A 13,320-nucleotide genomic window follows, 5' to 3' on the forward strand; every position below is an offset into this window, starting at 1 on the left:
GATGCTTGATTTTGAGACCTCAATTTCTAAACTTGAGGTCTCGAAATCAAATCCGTGGAAAATTACTTCTTTCTCGAAAACTACTCCACTTCAGAGGGAGCCATTTCTCACAATACTTTATACCATCAACCTCTCCCCATTACTCGTTACCAAGTAAGGTTTTATGCTAATAATTATTTTGAGTAATTACCAATAGTGTCCACTGCCTTTAAGGATGGAATATAAGCATTAATGATTGCGCTAAGCAGAGTAACTTACATGCTTGGTCATGTTGGAATGGGACTGCTGATTGTGGTGGTGGACTGAATGAAACTGGACTACCATCGGACCCAGGAGACTTCTTATCTACCTCACTCCGTGCAAGCCTCTCCTTCTCCAGTTCATGTGACAAAGACTCTGTTAAAAGAACATTACAGAATTGGTAAGAACTCGTCTAAGATCACAGATTTATATAAAACTTACATGGTTAATGATTATTAATGCTATATTACTGTACCCAAGTTGCATTGTTTTTATAACAGTATTATGGTGTTCACCATGCACCTTTTTGTCAATAGGGCTTCGATTTATATTTTGCCTATCTATACTGGGGTACTTTTTTTGTGCAATTTTCTTATGATGTGGGCTACAATTATTTTTATCCAGAGGTCGTTGCCACCTACTGCTAGGGCTGAAACATGGTTACCCCTTTGACAGTCCATATGGATGTAGGCTTGGGTATCATCAGTCCGAAGCCTGGCCGATAGAGCAGAAAGCACTACCTCCACAATTTTACGTAGCAAGTGTCACGACCGGGATTCGAACCCACACTCTGCTGAGCAAACACAAGAGCTTGAATCCGGTGCTCTTAACCGCTATTGCCATGACATGCCACGAGTGTTTGATACTGGCTAGTGCTTCCTGTACCTAGCTTGTTTGAATACGTACCACACTCACCATTGAGCGCTCTGAGCGACTCTGTTGAGTTCTGTCGAGCAATAACAGCAGCTTCAGTCTCTCCTGGCATGCCGAGTCTCTTGCCGTGACTCATCTCAATCTGCTCTTGAAGACGTCTTCTTCCTTTCTTTTCTTTCTTCAATCTTTTCAAGATGATTGCTGGAAGTTAATAAATATATCAAAAACATCATCATTAATATACATGCAATACACAGTTAACATTAAACAGCTACCTGAGCGGAATGTTTTTAACGGAAATGGTATATTAACTTGCTTAACATGTTCACCATTTTATTGTAATTATGGTTTGTGTACACTTCTGAATCTTAATCGTAATTATCGATTAAAAAATCAGACCCCAACGTAAAGGTTTTGAAAAACTAAAAGCACTTCTGTCGTCGATGGCGTGCGTCAATGGACAATGCCGCTGACGTAATTTGTGGGAGTTTGCTTTGTTATACCTCTGGGCTGCAACAAATCGGCTTTACAAATTGGAGCTCCAACCTATGACGTTTTGAGAGTGATTACGTAACGGAGCTTTTCGCAAATCTCTAAGAAAAGCGCTGGATAAGGGTATTCAAAATGATTGTTTTTTCTTACACAATTAAAACCTCATTATAATCATATGACTCGATTTCCCTATTCATTGAAAACATTTTAAATGAAATTCAGCAAAGTTCACGACTTGACATTTTCGTTCAAGCAGGTCTTTAAAGTAGTATAGTAGTGATATGGAATAATTAGTAGATTAAATACTCTAATTTAAACTCGTTGACTGGCCTGACACGTGGGTCACAAAAAGCTCATTTCAGTTTCCAATTCTAAATGTTAGTAAATTTAAGTGTCAAAACAACCTGGTGATGTTTTGTAACTATACAAGTGCTATGCTTCCCTCTTAATTCTAAGTTACTATAAATTTTGTTTATTCTTTTACGCTTTTGTACAGCGCATTGAAGCTTTTGTAAAAGACACTTTATAATTGTTATCATTATTTATTACTATTCTCACCACAGCAAAATTCTGTTGTGTTTAAGCGTAATTTGTTGACCTTAACAACTTTTGCATCCGATATCAAGTTAATACTGACCTTAACTTAGTTCTATTTAAAAAAAGAAACACCATAAGTGACCTATTGTATCCATCAGCAACGTAATTAATTTCCACATGGTCTTAAAGACACTGGACACCTTTGGTAATTGTCTAAGACCAGTCTTGCTGTTTCTCAACAAATGCATAAAATAGCAAACCTGTGAAAATTTGAACTTAATTGGTTGTCCAAGTTGCAAAATAATAATGGAAGAATAACACCCTTGATACACAAGTTGTGTGCTTTCAGATGCTCAATTCAACTATTTTAGTGAGAAATTAATTTTGTGTATATTTGGTTTGCGGTAACACCATATGTGTATCTACTTGCCAGGTAGAGTTGTTCTTAGAGAACTGTCTTGCTTTATTCTACTACCGCAGAGTAGATAATCGGAGGTTCAGGAGACTTCTCAGTTCTGAAAAGAACTGTTCTGCTTTTTAACTATTATCAGGGCGGATGGTATAGAAAATAGACTGGACTACTACTTTAGCTTATAGGATCGTAATTAACTGTACTGCCGCGGAGTCAGTTCTGAATTGGTCTCAACATTTCGACTAGCTTGCTCTAGTCATCGGAGAAAACAATGTTTTATACCATCAACCTCTCCCCATTACTCGCTACCAAGTAAGTTTTTATGCTAAAAATTATTTTGAGTAATAACCAATAGTGTCCACTGCCTTTAACTAACACACGTGACCGCAAGTTGGATCATTTCATTTCAAATGACTCATGAACCAATTTGCAGAAAATATGAACGTGATTCATATTCATTGAGAGCACAATCTCGAAGATGACAGATGATTTAATTCCTTCCAATCTACAGTAAGATACCTGGCTACTATTTTATCCTTTTGGTTTATGGCCACTTGTTTTAGCATTGTGTTCTCTGGGAGTAGTTATACTAGCACAGATAGAGTACACGAAGCAAGAAGAGATTAAAAACACTGGACATTTCAAAGTCTGATGCCACTCCTGTTAAAGGCACTGGAAACTTTCGGTAAACAGTGTTGTCCAAGGCCCACACTTCGTGTATCACAACTTCTATATCAAATAACAAACCTGTGAAAATTTGGGCTTAATCGGTCATCGGAGTCGTGAGAAAATAACGGGAAAACCCACCCTTGTTTCGGCACGTTTCGCCGTATCATGACATGTGTTTAAAATAAATCCGTAATTCTCGACAACGAGAATTGATAACCGTTTAATGTTTTCTCGAAAAGTAAAGCATTTCATGGAATAATATTTCAAGAGAAGTCTTTCACCATTACCTTCTGTAAACCCTGTAAGTTATTTGTAAATCTGTGAACTTTTTTTGTTGTTCTGTGCCGAAAGTGTATAATGGCTTTAAAGGCACTGGACACTAATGGTAAATTCTCAAAATAATTGTTAGCATAAAAACTTATTTGGTAAAAGCAATTAGCCTTTTGGAGGTATGGCAGACCCTATAGGAGTGCACTGTTTGGTGTGAGTGTATACAGACAAATGTACCTAAACCTAATAGTGTTGTAGTATTATGACTGCCATATCTCACAAAGGCTTATGGGGAGAGATTGACAGTAAAACGTTGTAAGAACTGGCTTCCTCTGAAGTAACAAAGTTTTTGAGAAAGACGAAATTTCTCACTTAAATATTGAAAGACTTCAGGCCTGAAGCCTTTTTAAGATATCTGAAAGCACACGCTTTGTGCAACAAGAGTGTTTTTTCTTTCATTATTCTCTTGCAACTTTAATGACCAATAGTCCAAATTCTCACAAGTTTGTTATTTCATGCATAAATGTTGGGATACATCAAGTGAGAATACTGGTCTTTGACAATTACCAAAGATGCCTTTAAAGAACAAACGGAAATTCACAATTTGTACGTTTGTAGGTTAAAGCATCTTGTCCAATCGGCTTAAGGATCCTTCAAAGTCTCTATTCGAATCAGGGCAATGGGCACTGTCAATTTATGTTGTTAATTCTTTCTGACTGTATGTCAACAATTAACTGCCAATCTTAAAAAAGCCAGGAACGTCAATAAGCCATATAAACTTCTGACATGTTAAAACGTACTGAAACAATTACTCTTCATCATGTGTGTTATTTGTCACAGGATTTCGGACAAGAAATATCTAGTGTCGTCACGGTGAACCGAGGACAACACATGGAAACTGTTAAAGCCCGCCCTCTATAGTGCCTAGTTGATGGAACACTGTCAGATTCAATGAGTGAGAGACAAAAGCCAGCTTGCGACGGATTTCTGTCTGATACATCCCAGGTGTACCCCTAATCATAATTCTCATAATATCACAGGTATTTACCATTGACTGCTGGTTCTTATTTGTATGATATAGCGATACTTGATTACCAGACACTGGTTTGACCATAAATAACCTCAAAAACAGGAAATTGTCCCAATGTAAGTTTGTTTTACAAAATAGGTTTGTTTCAAACCCAGATGGAAATTTGCCAATGATGAAGAGAAAATCAAGGAACATGGAATAACTTCATTAGTGTATTGTGAACTTGTGAGTGGCAGGTAGATGTAAATAATAAAGGTGATATGTATGCTATTGTAATGGGTTATCTCTTGTAAAACCTATTCAGGAATTCCTAACTTCTTACAATAAGAATGTGCCAAAGTACCTCAGACAATACCATCAGCTTAAAGGCAGTGGACACTATTGGTAATTATTCAAAATAATTATTAGCATGAAACCTTACTTGGTAACGAGTAATGGGGAGAGGTTTTTAGAAAGAAGTAATTTTCCACGAATTTGATTTCAAGACCTCAAGTTCAGTCTTTGAGGTCTCAAATCTATCTGCTTTTCGTCAAGACTCCTTTTAAGACTCACCTTTTTCCAAGTTAAGTCCTTAAGACTTACCTTTTTCACTGTTAATTTCTTTCTAGTGCGCTATCATCTTGATGGAATAGCGCCTCATAAATTTCAATTGTTATGTTATGTTATGATTGCGGTAACACCATGTGTGTATCTACTTGCCAGGTAGATTTTCTTCTTTTGAGAACTTGTCTTACTTTATATTCTACTACAGCCGAGTAGATTTTCAGAATTCGAGTTCTGTAAAGAACTGTTCAGGGCCCAATTTCATAGAGCTGCTAAGCACAAAAATTTGCTTAGCATGAAATTTCTTCCTTGATAAAAACAGGATTGCCAACCAAATTTCCATTTTTTGCATATTGTTTGTTACTGGTAGGCCTATTCAGCTGTTGTTTGCTTATCCTGAAAATCATGTTGAAATTTGGTTGGTAATCCTGTTTTTATCGAGGAAGAAATTTCATGCTAAGCAAATTTTTGTGCTTAGCATGTCTATGAAGTTGGGCCCTGCTCTTTAACTACAACCTGGGTAGATGTTAGAAAATCCGCCAAGACTATTGCTTTAGCTTATAGTGGATCGTTTTTAACTTCACTACCGTGAAAGTGAGTTCTTAATTGGTCGCAACGTTTCAACAAGCTTGCTCTAGTCATCGTCAGCAGACTCTTACAGTGTAATATATTTGTATTGATAGACAATTTCTTTGTCGAGCTTGCTTATTCTCCATGCCATAGGTCTACTTTACTTTCCAAGTATTTTTGATGGTTGAAATGACATTCTTATTCATTTCAGTTTTGCAGAATGCTAAAGATATTGCAATTTGGGTTTAAACTGGGATAACAAAGCAAACGCTAGCTGCACAAACACTCATCCGAGCTTACAAAATGCTGCACATTTGTGGCACCTTTCATGATGACATGAAGTATGAAGGGACATATTTAAGTTATTACCTAATCTCTTTTGTTCAGCAATCAATTGTTTCTCCAACGCTTCCCGTAGTTCTCTTTCTCTCAGCAGCTCAAGCCTTAATTCAGCTGTCAATCAAACAAACCATCATATTAGTTATTAAAAAAAACTGCTCAGTATAAAGTCCACTTGATAAACATAAGTTCAAAAATGATTTCAAAACCACTAGGACAAAAAATAGAAATTAAAAAAAAGGGAAAAAAACACTAAAAATGCTGGCTTTATTTTCTATTCCAAAATGTTTAACATCAAGGGGAAAAAAAGGGAAATAACGAAAAATAAGTGAAGCCTTCTACTTAATTCAATAACAGTAAATAGAATTATGCTTACCAGAATAAGGTTACCAGCCAAACTACCATGTCACATGTACAATTTGTGACTGGTATCCTGCTCATTCCTGCTAAGCAGACAATTGTTAAGCACTATTTTCTGCTTAAGCAGCTCTATGAAATTTGGCCCTGGTGCTCATCTAAATTTTTTTCTCAAAAATGTTTTCCGGATATTAAATTTGCTTGGGGATATTTTCTGCTAAACAGATTCATGAAATTGGGCCGAGAGTTTTTGACTGATTTGTAATTACCTCTTTCCAGATGGATATGTTTCTCTTGTTGTCTGGCGTTATCGGCAGCGACTTTCAGCAGACCCTGAATATTAGTGAGCAGCGTCTCGATAGATGAGGGTCCATGATGGCTCATAATCTCTCTGGCTGCTGCAGCATGATCCAGAGACAGACTGGTAGAGTTCGTGAGGGGATGAGAATGTACAGAAGAGTGGATTGGTCGTTCCCTTTCCGGTGAAACTGATGGGCAATGTGATGACGATGTTCTAGAACTAGAAATGTCGACAGCCAGCAGACCATCTGTCAAAAAGAAAAATAACTCTGGGTTTCAAAGATGAACACAATTAAACAGAATAATGACTATTCAAACTATTCATTTGTTACGATTGTTAAAAAATCTATATAAAAAAATTAAAAAAATTAAATCTTAAAGTGATGCCCTTAAAGACATTGGACACTATTGGTAATTGTCAAAGACCAGTCTTCTCGCTTGGTGTATCTCAACATATGCAAAAAATAACAAACCTTTGAAAGTTTGAGCTCAATTGGTCGTCAAAATTGCGAGGTACTAATACAAGAAAAAATACTCTTGTCACACGAACTTGTGTGCTTTCAGATGCTTGATTTTCTAATTCTGAGGTCTCAAAATCAAATTCGTGGAAAATTACTTCTTTCTCAAAAACTACGTCAATTCAGAGGGAGCCGTTTCTCACAATGTTTTATACCACCAACCTCTCCCCATTACTCGTTACCAAGTAAGTTTTTATGCTAATAATTATTTTGAGTAATTACCAATAGTGTCCACTGCCTTAAACTTTTTATTTGTTAAGAATTTTGTAAATCTCATAAAAAAAATAAAACATATGAAAGTAATGCCCTTAACTCAGAAGACTTGTGTTCAAGTTAGTTCCTTGTTTCAAAGATGACCAGAATTTAACTGAATAATGACTATTCAAACTAAATTTGCTTAGATTTTTACAAATCAGTAACATTTGAAAGTAATACCCTGAACACTTTGGAAATCAGCAGATTTTGTATTCAAGTTTAATCAATTTTTTTTGCCTTTGCGAAAGACTCTGCTAGGGTCGAACGTCAGGCCATTAACTATTTTTTGCAAGATTAAAAGATTTGAATTTTTAAAAACAACACTATTTATAACTTTTAAGAGTAGGAAACATCTGAAAGTAAACACGTCTTCTGAACTCGGCAGACCTGTGTTCAAGTTTAAAACATTCCACTTTTTTACAGCTATTTTTTTAATTTTTAAGAGCACTCTGCTCTTTAAAACCTTCAGCTTGGAGTTTCATCAATATTAAAATAGATATTTTGTTTTCCAAAATGCCAAGATTTTGAACACATGTATTCTTAGAGAGGTGTGTCAGTGGTTGGGGGGGGGGGTGACTTCGTAGAAGCAGACTGTAGTAAGTGAACAAATATCAACAGGAACTACGAGCCTGTATTTTATCCAGCTGGCCCTGATTCCTGTTTCAGACGCTACCAACCTGCTCGGTATTAAAGCCACGCCAACAGGTTTCCACAATAAGTCAGTTTAAAGGAGCAGGGGCCGTGTCAGCCCAATAACAACACAAACACTAAGAGTTTAAGACAGTATGATCCAATCCCATGGGCCCCATGCGCCGCGATAAAAAACTAGCTTTGCGTTAAGGGGGAAATGACAGGCTAAAATCCCTCATCAGTAGCACACTGAGGCCATCGGTTGAAGCACGAGTGACAAGCTAATGCGCACCAATTTCCTGAATTGGCGACTCCTTTCCTCCCACTTAATAGCATTTCTGGTTTAGAGCAATGAAGTATGCAATTTGCCAGTCAAACAACTGCTAAGTGTTTCTCTCTACAAGTCATGTCAGGTATTTATGAAGTCATGGAACGCCACGGTAGCTCTGGAGTGGTGTAATGAGGGCGGGCTACTACAGTTGTAGTCGCCGATAAAAACTTGCTAACTCACTCACAATCGCTTGCCCTTAGGGGGTGTCATGTACAAAAATACACCCTTGTTCCACAAACAATAAAAGGTTTCCTGTTTTTCTGTTGGTTGAACAGCAGTTCCTCCAAGCAGATAACATAGGTGGGTGCTTTTTGACAGATGTTTTCCTGATCTTTTTTGTTTCTTCCAGCCTTGCAAATAATCTTTCTTTCCACAAAGACGCAACTGTCCTTTATCATAACTTCCTCTGGCCTACAAGTGTGTCTGTGCATAAGTGTGTACGTATGATTCTATTTTAGTCACATTAAACTAGTTTTTTTTTCTCTAAAAACCTTTACCTTAGACGAATTTATTGCATTATTTTGTGATGTTCATGCAACCTGCTAAAAGCAGCTGAAACTGAGATTGACTAACAATCCTCATGCTTTCAATTTGATATGTATATGAACATGAGCTAATTTACAAATATTGACTTGTTTTCATTAGTGCCTGGTGTTATGTTAAAGGCAGTGTACACTATTGGTAATTACTCAAAATAATTATTAGCATATACCCTTACTTTGTAATGAGTTATAGGGAGAGGTTGATGGTATAAAACATTGTGAGAAACGGCTCCCTCTGAAGTGATATGAAGTTGATTTCGAGACCTCAGGTTTAGAATTTTAGGTCTCAAAATCAAGCATCTGAACGCACACAACTTCGTGTGACAAGGGCGTTTTTTTTAATATATTATTATCTCGCAACTTTGACGACCATTTGAGCTCAGATTTTCACAGGTTTGTTATTTTATGCATATGTTGAGATACACCAACTGTGAAGGCTAGTCTTTGTCAATTACCAATAGTGTCCACAGTCTTTAATGCATCAAAACCTTTGAAAAATGTTGTAGGGTTTTTTTTTTTTAGCCTTTGAAAAAAACTCTGCTTTAAAACGTCAGGCCATCAACTTTTTTTAGAACTTTTGACAATAACTATAATAGGTTTGTGGTAGTTAGAAATGCAGTTTACTCATATGAGAGAATCGTTTTCAAAGTGGAAATTTGTATGAAATCATTGTTTTGGACAGTTTGCCTTTTGAACTTTTACACCAAGCATGAACAAAGTGGAAATCTTAGATCATGCAAATGAGTCGTTATTTTAATCATGGTAAGTTTTATAAATAGATTGTTCTATGGACATTGTTATTTTGATACCGCAGAAAACAAGTTAATATAAAAAAATGAATGTCATAATTTGAATTTTTTTTTCGTAATGATTAGGTGTATTTTTCCTAAACCATTTTAATAACTGCTTTTAAAATTGGATTTGGAGCATTCAACAGTGATTAATATTCAAATTGGGTAATATATTAAGCTGATAATAAATTGAAATATGGTTTCTTACTGATATGAGCGCTGGTCTTGGAATGATTATTGGCATGAGAATGAACTGATGGTGAGGATGTGGGGATGTCATCTCTGGCGTTAGCTGTAAACAAAAATACAAACAAAGGATAAACAGATTAGAAACAATATCATAAATCGTTGCTTAAAGACACTGGACACTATTAGGAATTGTCAAAGACCAGTATTCTCACTTGGTGTATCTCAACATATGCATAAAATAACAAACCTGTGAATTTTGGCTCAATTGGTCATCAAATTTGCAAGAGAACAATTAAAGAAAAACACCCTTGTTGCACAACTTTGTGGGCTTTCAGATGCATGAGAAAAGTTTTCAGGCCTGAAGTCTTCTTAAATTGGGTGAGAAATCACCTCTTTCTTAAACTTTGTACTTTAGAGGGAGCTGTTCTCACAGTGTTTTATACTATCAACAGCTTCCCATTGCTTGTTACCAAGTCAATTTTTTGCTAACAATTATTTTGAGTAATTACCAGTTTAGTGTCATGTGCATTTAATACTCATCAACCCAATCAAATACTTCCTTTTGGAAACTTGTTTATTCCCTTTTTGTTCCATTAGCTCAAAAGAGGGCTTTCCCATCATAACTTATCAAAACTTTGCCCCAAAATAAAACCATGAAAAAAGTTAGGGGTTTTATTAGAAATGATTTTTAATTACTAAAAACAGGGGCCGATAATGGTGGGCCTTCATATATCTCGTTTAAAGAATCCATAGAAAATAGTTACTAAACTGTGATTCCTTAGTAAAAGAAAGTTGTTCCTGACTTGTTTGTGTGCCATTTAAAAAATCCAGAGAAAATAGTGACTAAAATGTGATTACTTAAAAGTTAAAGAAAGTTGTTTTTCTGATTTGTCGGTGTGCCTTATAGTGAGTGGTATTGCAAAGTTTGCCATCGCATAGTGCATACCTAAGCTTTGTTCCATGGCAGCCATTGCTCTCTGATGTTTGGTATCCACTTCTTTAACCTCACCATTAAACTCTGAATCGCCGTGTGGCGACCCCATCCCTCCTCCTCCTCCGCAGGAATGATCGGTCCGCGGCGAGATACTATCTTCATTATCCGTTCCTGGGTGATCGCCGCTACCTGACGACGACTTGCTATTAGGGCTCCCTAGGCTGTTCTGAATTGACGATGCACTACCAATGAAGTTGCCGTTTGTGTAGATAGATGGAGATGAGATGTGATGGGCAGCGAAGGAGCTACTTGCGACAAGTGCAGGGTGTGTAGTCAACAGGTAGGGTGAGTTACCGGCCATCAGGCTCTCGTAACCATTGAAGGGTAGGTGGGCTTTCAAGTTGGCAAGACCAACTCCTGTCGATCAAAACACCACAAAAACAAGGTTATTAATAATAATAATAATAGTGGCTTCTTATCTAGCATGTATCAAGCCCAGTTCATACTTCCTGTGAATGCGAATCCGATGCGAATTTAATGTGAATTTGACGTCACAACTCTGTTTTCGATGCGATATTCGCAGGAGAGTTGAGCACAACTCAACCCCTGCGAGTTATTCCTTGCGAATTTGTGTTGTCTACATTAGTATCGCATTGGCATTCGCAGGAAGTATGAACCAGGCTTCAGTCAGTAGACTCAAGGCGCTTTAACATACAGTATTTTACTGCAAGGTATGTGGGACGTAACGCATGAATTATGAGACCTACTCCTTTCACATAGCACCATGTAATGGTTTACAAGGTGCTGTGGCACAATTTGCTGCCAATACAGCCAGGAACACTGGGGCGAACCCCTTCTCTTTCCGGTAAGTGCACTGGGTTCTTTTACGTGCGTTACACAACATTCGGGACCAACAGCTTTACGTCCCATCCAAAGGTGGACAAATACTTGCGTCAGAGATAAAGAAGATTAATCTTGGTTTTACCCATATACACCGATATGTGTTAGCATCGTATACTCAGTACTTTCTAGTGGTCTAGTTGAACACAGTGCCCTCCAATCACAAAGGTCATGGGTTCGAATGCCACCCGAGTTATATGCCTGTGATTTTTTTTCACAGAGCTCGGTAAAGTACTGAGGAATAATTCAACTCCTGCGAAATGTTTGCAGCAAGAATGGAGCTGTGATGTCAAAATTCATATCGCATTTGCAGGAAGTATGAACCGGGCTTTAGAATTTGGACTACGACAAAAACAGTGTGTAGTATTTTTATAACTTAGACAGTAACAGACTAGACTTCCGACAAGCTAAATGACTATGCATAAAGTGAAGGAATACCCACTATAACATCATGGAATTTGGGACAATCAAGTTTAGTCAATGATTAACAACCGGTGAGTCTTTTAACCAAACTGACATAAAAAACATTAATAGAACAATACTGAAACAGATGTCAAAACAATCATATTAACAGCTAAACTGAATTCATCAAGCGTTTTTTTTTTTTTTCAACAAATTTCTTTCTCTGGATTCATGAGTAAATTACAGATTATCTGCAAACCTGCGCCAACTTTTATAGAGCTGCTTAGGCTGAAAATATTGCTTAACAACTCTCTGCTAAGCAGAAATGGGTAGGATACCAATCACAAATAGTTAACATGACTAAACTAGTTTGGCTGGTAACCTTATGCTGGTAAGCATAGTTGTTCTGCTTCAACAGCTCTATGAAGAGAAAATGTTTACAGATTGAGCTCAAAACATGTGCCAATTGGATCGTGATGATGAAGTGTTTTGTCTTATATACATTGGTAGCCAACTGTTGTAGATAATGAACATAGTTAGTTTTGTTCTTTGGTGTTCAGGTGTTTCAAGTTGTGTGTACTTCAGGATATTTTCTTTAAAGGGAATCCTGACATCAAGGGCTTTCAAATTTTGTGAGTTCTTTTAAACGGATGTAAAAAAAAACTTTAAAAAAACTGTTGAAACAAGAAAAAAAGGTACACTTTATAAAAATGTACATAATTTTTTTTTAGTAGGATTTGAAACTATGCATGGTGGAAATACGATATAGAAAGGTTTGCAGTAGCACCATGTAATGACTATCTCTTAATGAGTTGGGGTGGTTTTAAAAAGAACTGTTTCGATCAACTGGACGCTTCGATCCTTATGCCGAGTTGAAACCAACGGTTCTTTTCAGAACCACCCCAACTCATTTAAAGAGAGTCAATACATGGTGTAACCGCAAAGCTTCCATATTATATAACAAACATAACACTGAGGCCACGGTCTTCAGTTGCCCTGATCTTGGCCTTTGTGCCCCTTCAAAATTTTCCCATAGACTTTTTAATATGTTTTTTATAAATATATTTTTATATTTATACAATGTTAAAAATTTAATGTGTTTGTAGTTTGCTGGGCACCTCTGAAAAACAGTGTTTCAGGGAAAGGAAAACAAGTGGAAATGCCCTTTGGAAAATGAAAATGGCCTTGCCCTTTTAAAGATGAAATTCCAGGCAAGATATGATTCTTCACACTAAAGTATAATGTTAGATCCCCATTAACGACCAAGTCCTTTTCACAAAAACACAAGATCACAGTGTTGAATTACACTGCTACAATGTCTTCGTCGTCGAGTACCTCATATTTAATTATCATCCCTACCAAAGTGTATTGATTGACTGTGCTCATAAGCACTCTACACTCTTAATATTGCCTCC

At 36.8% G+C, this 13,320-nt stretch overlaps 2 protein-coding genes across 9 annotated transcripts in view; one reads left to right on the top strand and one right to left on the bottom strand.

Moving 5' to 3' along the window:
- LOC139936398 (uncharacterized) overlaps positions 1 to 13,320 on the top strand; it is a 135,050-nt gene that overhangs the window by 113,125 nt on the left and 8,605 nt on the right. The gene's annotated exons all lie outside the window — the stretch shown is intronic.
- The window catches only part of LOC139936395 (dachshund homolog 1-like), a 107,956-nt gene that overhangs the window by 8,976 nt on the left and 85,660 nt on the right, over positions 1 to 13,320 (bottom strand). For 6 of the 8 annotated variants that reach the window (XM_071931217.1, XM_071931215.1, XM_071931210.1 and 3 more), the window contains 6 exons: positions 10,616 to 11,020; positions 9,689 to 9,772; positions 6,383 to 6,661; positions 5,787 to 5,870; positions 928 to 1,095; positions 259 to 396 (listed from right to left, as the gene is read on the bottom strand). In XM_071931217.1, coding sequence (XP_071787318.1) covers positions 259 to 396; positions 928 to 1,095; positions 5,787 to 5,870; positions 6,383 to 6,661; positions 9,689 to 9,772; positions 10,616 to 11,020 — 1,158 coding nt within the window. The remainder of the gene's footprint in view (positions 1 to 258; positions 397 to 927; positions 1,096 to 5,786; positions 5,871 to 6,382; positions 6,662 to 9,688; positions 9,773 to 10,615; positions 11,021 to 13,320) is intronic. The other 2 variants (XM_071931216.1, XM_071931211.1) reach the window with 2 other exon arrangements.

The sequence above is a fragment of the Asterias amurensis genome, chromosome 4 (assembly GCF_032118995.1).
Source record: "Asterias amurensis chromosome 4, ASM3211899v1".
NCBI classification, from domain to species: Eukaryota; Metazoa; Echinodermata; class Asteroidea; order Forcipulatida; family Asteriidae; genus Asterias; species Asterias amurensis.